This window comes from Acyrthosiphon pisum, chromosome A1 (genome assembly GCF_005508785.2).
Source record: "Acyrthosiphon pisum isolate AL4f chromosome A1, pea_aphid_22Mar2018_4r6ur, whole genome shotgun sequence".
Lineage (NCBI taxonomy): Eukaryota > Metazoa > Arthropoda > Insecta > Hemiptera > Aphididae > Acyrthosiphon > Acyrthosiphon pisum.
In genome coordinates, this window is record NC_042494.1 from 9817619 (window position 1) to 9832952 (window position 15334).

General features: G+C 31.6%; 1 protein-coding gene across 4 annotated transcripts in view; it reads right to left on the reverse strand.

Moving 5' to 3' along the window:
- LOC100159331 (titin) overlaps positions 1-15334 on the reverse strand; it is a 107789-nt gene that overhangs the window by 36917 nt on the left and 55538 nt on the right. For all 4 annotated transcript variants that reach the window (XM_016802391.2, XM_008182330.3, XM_001948648.5 and 1 more), the window contains exon 24: positions 15111-15243. In XM_016802391.2, coding sequence (XP_016657880.1) covers positions 15111-15243 — 133 coding nt within the window. The remainder of the gene's footprint in view (positions 1-15110; positions 15244-15334) is intronic.

Consider the following 15334-nt stretch of genomic DNA (forward strand, 5'->3'; position numbering starts at 1 on the left):
CATAATTTACATAATTGTAAAATATCGGAAAAGTGCAGGTGGTTTTTTTGATCTGATCTCGACACCATGAAATCAATGTACCTACCCTAATCGTTGTTATACTCAGTATAGTTTATTATTTTATTTTTTTATTGATCTCTAAAAAAATCAACATCGACGACAGACGCCATTAGTTACGAGAAAGATATGAATTTATGTGATTAAATACAAAGATAAGTTATAGTATAATTAGGTTACATATTTTTTTTCCATATGAGATTGAACAATTTTGTTTGTTTTATAAAATTAATTATATCTAGGTTTTTTCACGGTTGGGTCCGAGTGAGGTGTCTAGGTCGTGGGATTTATATAGCTTATAATTTATATTATACTGTATGTACGCTATAGCGGATTAATAACAGTATTGGCCGCGCTGAGGAAAGATTCACAGAAAATTCGACTGACACGCTGCTTGTCAACGATTTTATATTGATATCTACACCATAAAAATTCAACGAAAAGTGCTATGAATGTAGTTGCCACAAACTACGATTTATTTTATTTTACAATATATTGTTCAGAGTTATGCACAATGGTAAAAATATTTATTAAAAAAAAAAAAATTAAGTTTATGTTGTCTGTTTACGTGATAATAAAATATTACGATGGTGAAAATAATTTACGATACCATCATGGCCACTCAATGATAATTGAACAAAAAGAGTATTTAATACTATATAGAAGGGATGTGAGATGGTATTTCGATAAACCTTCTCATTTTGAGATATTTATAAAACCGTAGGCCACTGCGCGTCCTGCAAGGATGATATTATTATACTTTTCGAGCAACCATCTGCGCGCGTAAATCAATCACATCGGAGTTGGTGTAATTCAGACTTTTTCGTTTTCGTCGATTCCGTCGCCCCGCCAGCTAAAACGGTGAACGGTGTGATAGTAATTTACAATAATATAATAAGGTACCTAACCTACCTACTTACATATTATGTGCATATACATCAAAATACCAAATATGGTCCGGGTCAATATATTATAATATGGCGCCGGCGCAGCTATACGCACAGCGGCAAAAATAAAATACATAGGTACCTCCTATAGGTTAGGTTAGGTATACTATAGAGTACGCTCGCCAAAACTTGCCCGTGTTCACATTATACGTGGCATTAGTGTACATAAATATTATATTATGCTGTTTAGAATGCACCGTTCGCACGTTTGTATAATATTATACGAAAGTTCGCGTGGCAGAGAAACATGAAATAAAATATATTATTATAATATTATAGCCGACTCGATGCCACTACGTCGCTATTCAAAGGCTATAATACTCACAATAAACGATTTATTCGTTGCGAGTACAACATAGTTTTAATACAAATACACGATGACTATGTAATGACGTGTAAATATAATTTAGTGGTATTTTAAGCATGCGCGGCTCACCCCGTTTTAACGCTTTTATTGCGCATATATTTACAAAGCGACTACATTTGTGCGGCGTTTACGTGCTGTTCTATATTGTGGCGACACGAATATTACAAACTATGTACCTATATTTGGTTTCGTATAGATGAAATTTAGAATCTAAATCAAAATCAAAATTCAAACGTGTATTTTCTTATCTGTGATGTAAATATTACGATTGACCGTGGTAATAAACTGATAACAATAATATAAGTAGGTATCACATACGTCTATATAAATTACGTGTTTAGGTATTGTAGGTAGGCACCTACGACGCGTTTCGTATGCCTAAGTATTTAGCCTCCAAAAAAGGCGATCGCGGCATCCGATGTCCCGGATGTGCTTACCATTTTTCCGCGGTCGATACGCTTGAGTTGACGCGCGTTTCTTTGTTTGTTATAATACGCCGATAATGATCCGCGCATAATAATTTATTATAATATTAATAAGGTGGTATCACGACCGGGTGATGAGTATCATTATGCATATGAGTACAAGACGGACCATGGACGTTTGAAACGTTTAAAATAGCTATATATAGGTAATCGCATAAATTCATAAGGTTTAAAAACTCTCCATACAACATATATAATATATATATGTATATATATCATATGGTTCGAAACGTCTTTAAACCGCCCCAAACGTGCGTCCACACAAGCTGTCCGGTTGCGAATGCGAATGAAACATAATATTAAACGATTAGCGATGTTCGTGGGCTCCTAACATGAAGCCTAAAACATTTTTGAGAAAGTAAAATCTTTATTAATTCTCCGCCGTCAATTTTTAAGCATTTTACCGATGGGAACATTATTTCTCTGGTAATTAGTTGATCACATTTCGACATGGTTGAATGTCACATCGCCGCCCCCAATCGACATTTTGAATTTCTCTTATTATCTAAAATCTATAGTCTGTTATGCATTTGAACGTATGGTTCGTCATTTTAATCAAATACATATCCACAAGCTGTGTATTGGCTGTGCATGGCACGTATCGCTGCACGATATTACTCCACAGTATTCCCATACTTTGAGATTTTTTATTTTATCATATTGGAGACCCAACGCTTTCGCGGGGACGAAGTTGTAAAAATATTAAGTATACACAGCTTAAGTACATTTTTCGCCTCCATACATTACATTATTATGTCACCAAACATGATGTACGTGAATTAATGTATACCTATATCTTAAATACATTTGTTTTTAATAAAATCACATCTGAAAGTTTTGAGCAATCTACGATCAGATCTCTTTTTGGCGCGAAATGGAGGTGCTCTCGTTACTGGTATAACGCGCAGTAGGTACTTATTATAACGGTATAAAATAAAGGTAGACGTCGGACTGGAACATTGTGTTACTTTGATAATCGGGCACTGACACATTTCAAAGGAAAAATACCAAAAAAATCATAAAATAAAAGTAATACAAAGAGCTTATTGTCATAGGGGGCTATGTAAATATCGTATGGCCTAGAGCCTGTTCACGTGGTATTAGAAGTATATCTAGAAGTCAGATAGTGGTATTGAAACATGCGAACGACCTATAATATTTAATAAACTATATTATCGATCGTAACGTCTTGTCAGCGACAAGGGTGCCTTTCATCACTCTGCAGTGCACTCGCAGTGATAGGTATTCGTTCCTCATACTGTTATACACGATTTATAAATACATATTATGTAAATCGTTTTCTGCACGTATACCTAGTAGGTACCTACCTAATACAACACGCACATTATTCACACGGTGTAACCGATTTATATAGCTTATAGTAATATTATATTATTGTGCGAACGGCTTATTCCTTACGCTGCACACACTTTAATACAATACATAATGATATATATTATAGGCATGCGTATACAATATATTATGGCCTATGGTAATACTGCAGTCCTGTACTACACCCGAAGTGACTCGATGGTCAATTTGTATATCCAAAGATGTATAATAACGTCACTCGACCGCTACAGCTACAGTTGTACCGTTTGTTTACAGCGTATAATATAATATAATATGTAATGTATATTATTCGAAATGTGTATAATGGATGTATCGCGGTCTTAAACAAGAAACCAGAAAACCTTTTCATCCGATTACAACGATTGTCATATTATACATTCGCATATATTTGTATATATATATATACACACAATTTGGCAACTGCACTTTTTACTGCACTTTTCGTCAAACACTTTAAAATGTATAAAAGTAGCTATCAATTTCGGTAGGTAGGTACATCGGAAATATTATATCGGTTTTATCAACGCGTTTATGAACTGCTTTAATATGAATGTTTTCTTCGAATAATAAATCTCTTTTAAACCGGTGGTAATAATCGATGGCTAAAATGGTTTTAATTTTGGATCAAGGTTATAATATTATAAACTTTTATTATAACAAAATAATAACGGAAATAAAAACGCGTGCCCTGCTGATTCCATGAATGTAGCATACAATTGATAAGATATGTAATCACACTACTGATATTCGCATATTACGATTATCGTATCCTTTTATAGTTTATTACTAAAAACGTCGTATAAACATTAGATAACAAATAATATCAGTAATTTAAGTTCAAGGCCGAACCGAAATACAATTTTGAAGTAATCTACCATTGTCGGAAATTGTATACACCAGAGGTGTGTGTAATATCGATACTGTAATTCGTAAATTAACCTTTAGGTACTAAACTAACTATATTGTGAAAGTTTTAGACCGTAGACAACACAATTAATATGAGATAATACACACCTACAACTACATTATATTTATGTAAAAAATAAAATGTGTTTTATATTTAAAAATCGTACCTATATAGTTATTAGTTACGTACAAGTGAAATTTTACCTCACCTGACATTTTCCTTTTATACAATAGATAATATAATAATATAATATGCTATACTATAGGTTATTCGCGAATAGCACAAAATACAAATTTAATTCAAATAATCAAAATAATTTCTTTTGAACCACTTTTATACCATATAAGTACTAATGCAGAGTGACAATTTCACGAAATTGTAATGAAATGCTATCGGTGCCACTTGCAAATTGCATTTTTTATACGTCGTATAACTATATAACTTACACAAATAATTATATTATATGCTTATGAGCTAAGTATGATTTCACTTATAAAATATTATCTGAGCTATTTCGGTAAGGCAGCTATATACTGCCGCTTTGAAAATGACTTTTTGTTACTCGCAGTTAGGTCAGTATTAGTATAGTTGTTCGTCTTGACCCACCTCGGAGATTTATTCTTTTTCGGACCACTTGGCAAGTTTATGTGAGTGCATATTTAATAATTATCGTATAGCTATAGTGCCTATTAGAGCCTGGAGGTAACTTAACACCGTATGTTTAATGTATTTATTTAAGTAAAATGTTCCACTATTATCTGTTGATTAAATCTAAAATACTCTTACACAACGAGCACGATAAAATACCGCACGAAACTAACTTGCGCGTATATAATAATATTATTATCAAAATGTACGCAACGTTTGTAATACATTTTTTTTTATTATTATTTTTTTTTATTATTAATACGAATCTGTGAAAAATGTAGCTTAAATTATTATTATTATTTTATTTTTTATTTTCTACTTACGTTAAAAATACTTTATTTATTATATCTAATATCATATTATATTGAAACGTTCTGAGTATGAAATAAAATTACTAATATTCCGGTAGTCATGATATAATTCTCACAATGTTTGAACTATTATAATATAATAATAGGATAATCGATAAACAGCTATAACATCACTATATTTGAAATTTTTCCAAGCAAATGTGAACAGCGAAACAATCTTCGATATAAATCATAATTTTTTTTATACATGTAATATCATTATGTACTCTCATCATTACCGGCTGCAGTGACGGACAGATTTCGGCTTTCTACCTACGAACAATTTGTGAGATTCACTTAAAAGTCAGTATACAAAAATCACATTCTAAACAATTAACATTTTTTTAGGTATAGCTGCAGCTGAAGTGCAGCTTAAAACTAACATTTTAATATATTATTTAATAATATGTTTTTGTACATTACGGCGCACATGCACGTCTAAAACTGTACCTACATACCTAAAAATAGGAAATATACAAAGATTACATTTAAACATTTATGCGTTTTAATTTCAAAATACATGTATAATCACGGTACTTTGTTATTGAATCATAATAAATTATATTATAATATTATAGTTGATTCCCAAAGGTATTCACGTGTGCTATGAACGCGATTTGATTTCTGAGATCTATACCTAACCTATACCTACTATATGGTCTAAATGAATTAATATTATACATTATGATTAATGTCAGCCGGTGTATATTAGTATCATGATATGTATTATGAATTGTATTTTCATGCACTTGAACAATTTTGTATGGTAACATGCAATTTTTTTTCTGTTGGTACATATACCCAAATAGTTATAAATTATTCTGTAGGGTGTCCCACCACGTGCTGGTCCACGTCAATTGTATTAACTTTAATCAAACGCAATCTAAATCACAAAATTATTTATGTATATACAGTTGATTCACACGATAACTCTAACACCTTCATAACTCGAAAACCTTTATCGGTATTCGATAACTCGAAGTTTTTTCCGCTCCTCGAAGTGTTGATAGGTTATATATTTTCAGGTACATAACTCGAAAAACGCATAAGTCAAATTAATTTTTATCCTTCCTGCAGGCAGAGATTTGAATCGTCGAGAATAGAATGTATACCTAATGGCTAATACGTACCTATAATCAGGTGTGATATATACAGGTACGTCTCGTAAATCGGTAAGAGTATTATAATCTATGGCAATACGAATGTGACACTAAGGCACTTGCACGTCACCAGTACCTACCCATCTGTGCCTATACTATTACTGTTAAACCACTTCGTTTATATTATACTTACAATAATAATATCACACGCCGTCCGACCTGTGCAAGCAATGTAATAATAAAAGTTGCTCTAGCGGCGGCGTGAGAGGATTAATGTATATAAATCGTATATTTTATACGGACGTCATTTAGTCCGTTAGTCGTGTGAAACGCGTGTGACTGGAAAAAATTGTATTTATGTACGCTTCGTGAAATAAATTAAATCGCTCGGTGACACGTCGTAAAGTCGCTCACGTCGTCGTGGTCCTCAATAGTTCAATATAACATACAGGGTGGTTCTTTTAACGAAAAACTGCGCACTCGTCAACCACGTAGATTTTTGTGTGCTTTAGTATACTATATATATATATAATAATACCGATAATATTATAATAACAGTATTAAAACAAAATGGTCTAGTTTTTTTATTATTGCCTATTGTATAATGTTTTAGTAATGTGACTTTAATCGAAATCGATATTATGATGTCGGTGCAACGCGGCATAAGCGTGCGAAAGACAATAGATTTATCCCAATATTTTAATGTGCGTGATTAGCTGGTTAGGGCGTTAGATACTATACTCTGTTCAGTATAAGAACGTCCAAATTCGCGTATGAATACTGAGCCGCTGGTGGTTATATTAATTCTTAGGAAAGGTTAGTGTAAATACAAGAATATAATGTATTATACTAGTTTCTTTCGTTAGTGCTATTACCAAAGAATAGAGATAACTGCCGGGAACCCAGCATTCTATATTCGTGCGTGAATTTGGGCATTCTCATCCTGAACAGAGTATACACAGTACTATAGCGTATATTAATGCAGTACTCATCTACACTTTCGTGAAAATTGTGCATCACTCTTGGCTGAATAGGCGATTTAAAAAAAAAACGTGGGTCCGCCTTTAAAAAATTTTAACGGCCTAAAAAAAAAAAACGTTTTTTAAAAAAAATTACGTTTATAGTGTTACGAGCACCACCCTGTAGGAATGTAAACTCGCGAGCAGTATACGCCGGGGAAAAGTTGAAACGATTTTTGCCTTCTATCGGCGGTGGCGTGTATAGCGTGATAATAATAATAATAATATAAAAATTATCGCGCGATGATGGTCGAACCGTACTTATATGTATATCTACTGTGATCATATTATGGTATAGTAGTAGGTAGCAATGATGATGATGATGATAACGGGATAACGCTACACGGCGGCATCGATAACTCCGCACCGCGATCTGACACCTGCTGAATTGTATATAGGTATTATGTTATTTTTTTTTTTTTTATATCATTTGAACGCTTTAGAAAATCACGGGACGAATAAAAATAATGAATGGCGAGGTGGGGCGGAGAAACAATAATAATAATGTGCACGCGTAATAATGGTCGCATAGATATATATATAATAATATACGATATGTATTATTATAAATTATTGCACGCGCTCGCATTTTGCCCGGCGGAATCGTTTCGTGTTGCCACCGTTTAATGGGCCGACGCTTTATGAGATTGAGTGATTAAAATGTCGTAAAAAAAAAAAATAATAAAAACCATAATGATGATAATAATAATAATAATAATAATAATAATAATATAAACCGCAAATCGTTTTGCAGCGCACTATGGCAATACCCGCGAGGGCTCGGCATGTCAGAGCGTCGGCGGTTCAAACGTACACAATTATGTTATATTATGATCGATTATTATTATTATTATTATTGTCATACATATCCGAATGTCGTGGAAAAAATTTAATTAAATAATATTGTATTGTAGAATACGCACCGGGGTCGAGAGAAAAATATGAATCGTACGGTAGGTATACCAATAAAAATTCGTGTTATTTGACGCATGCTTTATTAGCCGTGACGTAAATCAAAAGAATTCCTGAATATTATAATACATTATTAATTGTTGTTTATTTTCGCATATTACTGGTTTTGATATTATAATATCATGTTTTATTTTTTCCACCTCGCCAGGAACTATAGCGTGCATACGTAATTCGTACTCGAGACGTAATATCGTTGGACGTATATCATAATATAGTATTATGCTGTATACAGTATACACATCATAATATTATAGCACAATAATGATTGTTCGCGTTTGTGATGCGGCGAACGGACTTGATAAAAATTTGCAAGTACAACTACAGAGAATGTGATAAAATTAGATCACTAGTTAGTAGTTATCTTTCAAACCCATACATGGCGTCGAATGTTGCAGAAGAAACGCCATGGGATAATATTAAATAGTCTGCGTGTACCCATGTCTGTGTATTATGCTAACAACAATGATATATTATAATAGTATTTGAGCGATCCTCTGCGGAAATATGCGTTGCATACTCAAACGTTAAGAATTCTTTTAATCATAATAGCGACGAAAAACACGTGTTTAGAGTATAATATTATTATTAATATGGTACTTATAATACGTCATGGAAACGGCGGCCAACTGCGTAATTGTAAAAATTGTATGATAATATTATGTTAATTAGAGTTAGGATGTTTCATGTTCATGTACTAAGAAATAAAAAAATACATACACTTATGCTCTAAAAAAATTTATATTTATGCATGAAAAATTGAAAAATAATATGCACTAAACCTTTTTTTTTATATTTGAATTGTAAAATAATTAAAATTAAAAAAGATATGTTATAAAAATAATATATGTATTAATTACAAGTACATTATAGGTACATTATATGTAATTCTATATACATGGCATGATAATTAAGAGAGTTACATTAAACAACAGTAGTTAATTTTAAATGTCGAAAAGTCTACCTATATGTATATCTCGGATCTCCGAACATAAAAATAGAATTCACGAGAATAAATAAACGATAATTTATGTAGGTATAATCTACCTTCTATATAAAATACAGATATACAAAATTACAAGCTTAGATTCAGTTTTATTTGGTTACGTTTTTTTTTAATGATATTTTGTATCAAAAATAAAAACAATTAATTAAAACCAGAAAAAACCATACTATATTATATTATCATGCACTGTTGCACTCATATGCTAAATGTTAGAAAATATGCAAACATATGAAAAACTAAATTTCGGTATTTGAATCTAGTATCAGGAAATAAATTTCTTTGTAAAGAACCTGTGCAACTATTATAAGTACATCCTAAAAAATATACAAAATCTTAAACATCCTAATCCTAATAATAATACACATATCGTGTACAAATATTAACTATTATCATACCATAGTGTTATAAATTAAAATATTAACCTAACCATTTTTACCAAATATTTTTAATTTTAATTTTCAAATGAGACTGTTTTTTTGAACATATAAAAATCTAATTTCTGAACGAGTAGCTTAAGAAATATAGTTAGAATATTTTCCTAAATGTTGATATTCATTCTTTTCTAGATGACGAGTGTTTACTGTTAAAGAATCGTCAGTATTTCCAGGTACCTGATTCTCAATTCAAATCGATTTTTGTCGGGCCATGTCGTGTTCTCTCACTGGAATGAGTTTACGAAATAACATCCTAATCGCTATATTTATTTTGTATTATATATTTTGTGTTGTCTCTCACGACATGAAAAGTTTTTGTGGACAGCATCCACATGGACATATTAAAACTACCATTTAATAATTTGATCTATGTAGATTGGTGTAAGCAATGTTATTTTTGAGTACAATCGTGTAATAATAATATAATATCGTATTGTATAATTTATCAAATATGAACGGGTAATTATTATATTATATTATATTATATTATTACGCGAACCGCGGTTGTGCGGATCAAGATGCCAAGATATAACCAATACGATGGATAATAATGTACCATGTATACCAGGTACGTTGTACATAATATTTTGTACCTGATATATAAACGTCGGAAATATAATTCGCTCGAGTACCTATTTACGATACGAATTGCAAAATAATACAAACCCGGGCATCGCGTATAACTATATATCTATTATAAACACCACGTCGATAGCGCTTGTGTGTTAATTCTATTGTTTTATTTTTCATTATGATTATTTTCTCCCATGTACTGTAACTCTTAGTAGCATAATAATTATTGTACATGCATGCAAATCGAAACGATATAAACGCGCGATCTCTTCATCCGTTTTTCGATTGCGAATATTATATTGAACGTCGCCGCTGCAGAACAATGGACGCGCATACACAACAATCGCGATATATCGTAATAGTGATAAAAAAAATATATATATTAACAACAATAATAATAGTAATAATTATTGTCATTATTGTCGACGGCATCTCGGATCGCAGTACCTACCTACAAATATACCATTCACGAATTTCATCACGTTTGCCGATTTCAGAAACGGACACGACGCGACAATTAATTTATTGTTATATTATAGAGACGTGCGCGCGTGCCCTCTTGTATGTATTATTAGGTACCTATAGGTATTGCTGTATGTAATATTAAACAATAAAAATAATCGATTCGCTGTTCCACACACGCAATATATTTTTTATTGTTGAATAGTCATTACGTCTTGTAAATTATTGTTTTGGTTTGTAGAATTTAATCGCGGGACGTTCAATTTTTGTTTTTTTTTTTTTGTCATTTGCGTGTGTATTGGTATCTATGTTTTGCATCCGTTCAGGCTTTCAGCGGCCGTATGGCGCCTTCCTTTGGCGTACGCGTATACGATAACAAAATGTGTATATTACACGCATATATACAGGATGTTTCGCCAAAGATGATCACCGCATCATTTCCCCTTAAATTATGCATTTATTAAAATTTCGATTTTTAACAATTTTATCTATTTAATACACCGTTATAAAAAAAAAAATTTTCGAATGACAAATATAGAACCTTTTTTGTTTACTGTAAATTCTTAGACGATTTATATTTTATTTAGAGATACTTGGATGGATATAATCTAATGTTCAAACAAATAGTTTCTTAGATATTGAGTTTAGTGTAAAGAATATACACGATAATACCATAATTATTTATAAATACTAGTATTAATAATCAATTATAATACATCTGAGTATAGAAGTGGGGTTAATAATGATTTGAAAAATTATAATAATTAATATTCATCTATTATCATTTTATAATACATTTTTTAAAAGGTTCCTTAGTATAATAATAACTTATTAATATCAAATATTACGTAACGATGGATTAATGCCGGATTGCATAAAAAATTAATTTATTCAATGTGTCACGAAAATTAAATAGACTTATCAGTAATCATGGACCTCTAATCATGTTTAAGTCCATTAGCTCATTTGTTAAATGTTCGGGGCAACCACCAACCAGACACGTATTACATCTAATTTATATTTGATGTAAAAAGTAAACTATTATTAAAAACGATTATCCCAAGTACATAAAGTTTAAAGGCTCAGAAACTACTCGTTATAATAATTTTGATTTAGATGTATTATAACATTAAAAAAAAAACTATGGTTCTTATTTGAAAAAAACGATGTTTATACGCTTTAAGGTTCAAATGGTATAAAAATCCAAATATTGAAAAATGTGAATAAGACATATGTTATACTTGACCATCATGCTGTATAATATTATACAATGAACGTAAAATAATAACATTATAATATCATATAGCTGTTTTGTTCTCTAAGCAAACGGACGTGCGCGATCGTCATCGAATCCTTTCCCTACAAGGACATCACGTATACCTTAGGCTATAATAGGTCCCACCACCGCGTGGTGAATTCGATTGATTTTTCTTATACAATAGGTAAGTTTACCCTAAATCTATTATAGTACTGCAATTCTTCCAAAGTTAAATTCTACATTGATTATATAATGTTTGCAGAACGCTTTCGATTTTTATTTTACTATGATAAGAGGTTTTCTTCATCAAATGGAATTTAAGCATTAACAATCTTCGATTACAAATTTATTATTAGACGGAGATGTTAACTTTAATAATTTAGTCATCTTATATATACATATAGGTACTCTATTACCAATAATTTGTGTTCACGTAGGTAATAATATTATTTAATGAATATGTCAATTCTATAGAATTGACATATATATAGCACGTTAAAAATGTTGAACGTTAAGCTCAGTAGTTGTGCCAAAAGTCAAGATCGGCGCAGCGATGAAAGGGATTTAACGTGACTCGAAAATAATATTATTCAATATTACGAGGTACCTCTGATTGTAATAATACATTGTAGTTTATAGCTATATGTAAATAGGTGAGCAGTGTGAATACGGTGACCGAATAGTAATATTATATCATATAGACGCGTTAATTATTGGAAAATCACTAATAATCCTTAAACACTTTTTTTTTTTGCAAATCATGGGAAAAGGGAAGCAGCATAAATCTCATTTAAAAAAAAACCGATTTTAAGATATTCGTACTACACCGTGAACTATAAGCAGGGTTTCAGTCCAATTAATTCACATACTGCGTATATTCTTGCAGTATATAATAGGTAACTGCAAAGTTTGCACATTATAATATTATACGCGTTGCACAACAATTTATATTATACTATATTATGAGCTGTTATCGTGGTCCGTATTATTGTCGCTGGAATTCAATCTGAAGTCATTCTGTTTACGTTTCCGCACACGATATCGCCTCGGTACGTATAATAATATACAACAATAACACATTTATTTAAGTCACGTCACGTGCAGACTTACTTAAATGCACATGCACCGGCGATTGACAGCTTTTTCGACATTTACCTACCTATGCTATATTATAATATGTATACCGCAAAATCATTTCGTTTCGACAGACTTTGTTACCGCCGGCCACGGCATATCCTATTTGATATATACTGACCACGACGACTATATTCTTATAAAAAAAAAGTAATATTATTATAATGTCTCCGTAATGTGGTCTGTATATAATATATTGTATTATAATAGGCAATATTATATATTATTATCTATATAGATAATACGGGTACCTCGGATAATAATGCGCGAGACAAGTGGCGGTGGTTTTCGAACGGTCAGAAATCGGTTGGTTTCGCAATAATTATAATTATCATAATAATAATAATAATATATGGCCGCGGTTCCAAATATGGGCCCAATTAACAATACATTACCCGGGTAATATTGTGCTTGACGTGGCTTTCAGCGCGAGTATAATAATATTGTTTTCATAATATGCGATTTCGTGCGTTCCCTGCTGAGAACCGCCGCCGCCGCCGTCGAAACGAAACGTACAATAATATATTATTCCTATAATAATCTAATGATACGCGTAATAGGTAAGTATCGATATTATTATTATTATTATTATTATTAGATGGTATTATAATGATATCACGTCGGCTCACACGGTACTATATATTATTATAATAAGCGCCACCGAGCGGGTAGCAGCGTCGGCGACAGCGGACGACAACTACAATGCAGTCGCTTTAGGGTCTCTCTTCGGTGCCGCGGGAAAACATGACTTTGTCTAGCATAGCTCGCATGATGGAAATATTTAATAATATCATAATACACAGTATGCGAGCGAATATTATTATAATATATTATTATTATACTTACCTAGTTACCGGTATATTATTATAAAGTTAAGCCGACGCCAGTAATAACGTCATATAATATTATATACGCCTATTATAGTATATTAATTTATGTTTGCCAGAAAAGGTTATTTCGTTCGCGGTCTGCCGTTTTGTTCTGTGCTCGCGAAATCGAGCTTAGCGTTCTTAAAAGCCCTCGGGGTACTGTCGGGCTGGGTCGAGTTTTGAAAAAACGATTTTTTTTTATTCTCTCGCGGGGTCGATCCGATCGTGCGACGGGGAGCGACGATAATGTGGCAACGACATATTATGATTATTGTTTTATTTTATTTTTCCAAAGACATAATCAGACACTGTATGTACCATGAGTTATTTCCATTTTTGCTGTATATCTGTGGAAAATTGGGGATAAAAAGTATTTACCTATGGAGGAAATCTCTAATCATACACAATTATAACCAAAACCTCATTGGTAGATACCAATATTATTTTTTAAAGCGCTGGGTTTCTCCTCAATAGTTCCCTAGTCGGACTTAGTATATATGAACAAAATTCAACTGTGACGATTATCATCAATATTTCATAACTAATTTAAAAAGTTTAACATAATTTTAAATATAGTCATTATAGCACGTTGATTGACCAAATTAATTCTACTATGTAAAATTGAATAAAATATTGTATAATATTTAAAATTTTCAACTATATTTTGTTTTTAAAATTATTAAAAAAGTATATCGTGACCTAATTCTGAATCTCATGCGACCTACTGTTTGAAGACCACTGCTGGTCGATATGCTGTACGATATATTAACGTATAAACAACAGACGTTTTAATATATATCACATGAGTCATACGTGTATAAATAAATGTAAACACTAGTTCAGTCATTTAACAAGTCACTGTTGTAGCAAGTATGTACATTCTACTTTTAAAATGCAGTAAATAATAATTAAATGTTATACAAAATACCTATGCATATAATGTAATATATTATGACTTAATATGTGCATTGAGACAATGTGTCTACAAATAAAGTATATAATAATAAACGTAACATGTGAACAACACACAAACATTAAAACCGAAATTTAATAATAAATATCGTGAATCATAAAAAATTGATGACATTATTTCCTATTAAAGAGATTAAACTTAAACGTATACTAGGTATCACGTGTAAACGAATAATGTAAGTTATAATAATAAATCTTACCTTTAAACCGTCCCTGAGCCACGTGATCTTCGGCAATGGATCACCCACGATCTCTGAATCGATTATCACTTCTTGGCCTTCTTCTACTTCTTGAAATTTTGGTTTTACGACGAACTTTGGTTTTTTTGAATATCTATTCAAGGAATAACATTAATATTGAAATGGGATTTTGTGTATAGTATTGTAAAAAAGAATAACATACGATTAACATTTAAGAGGACGTC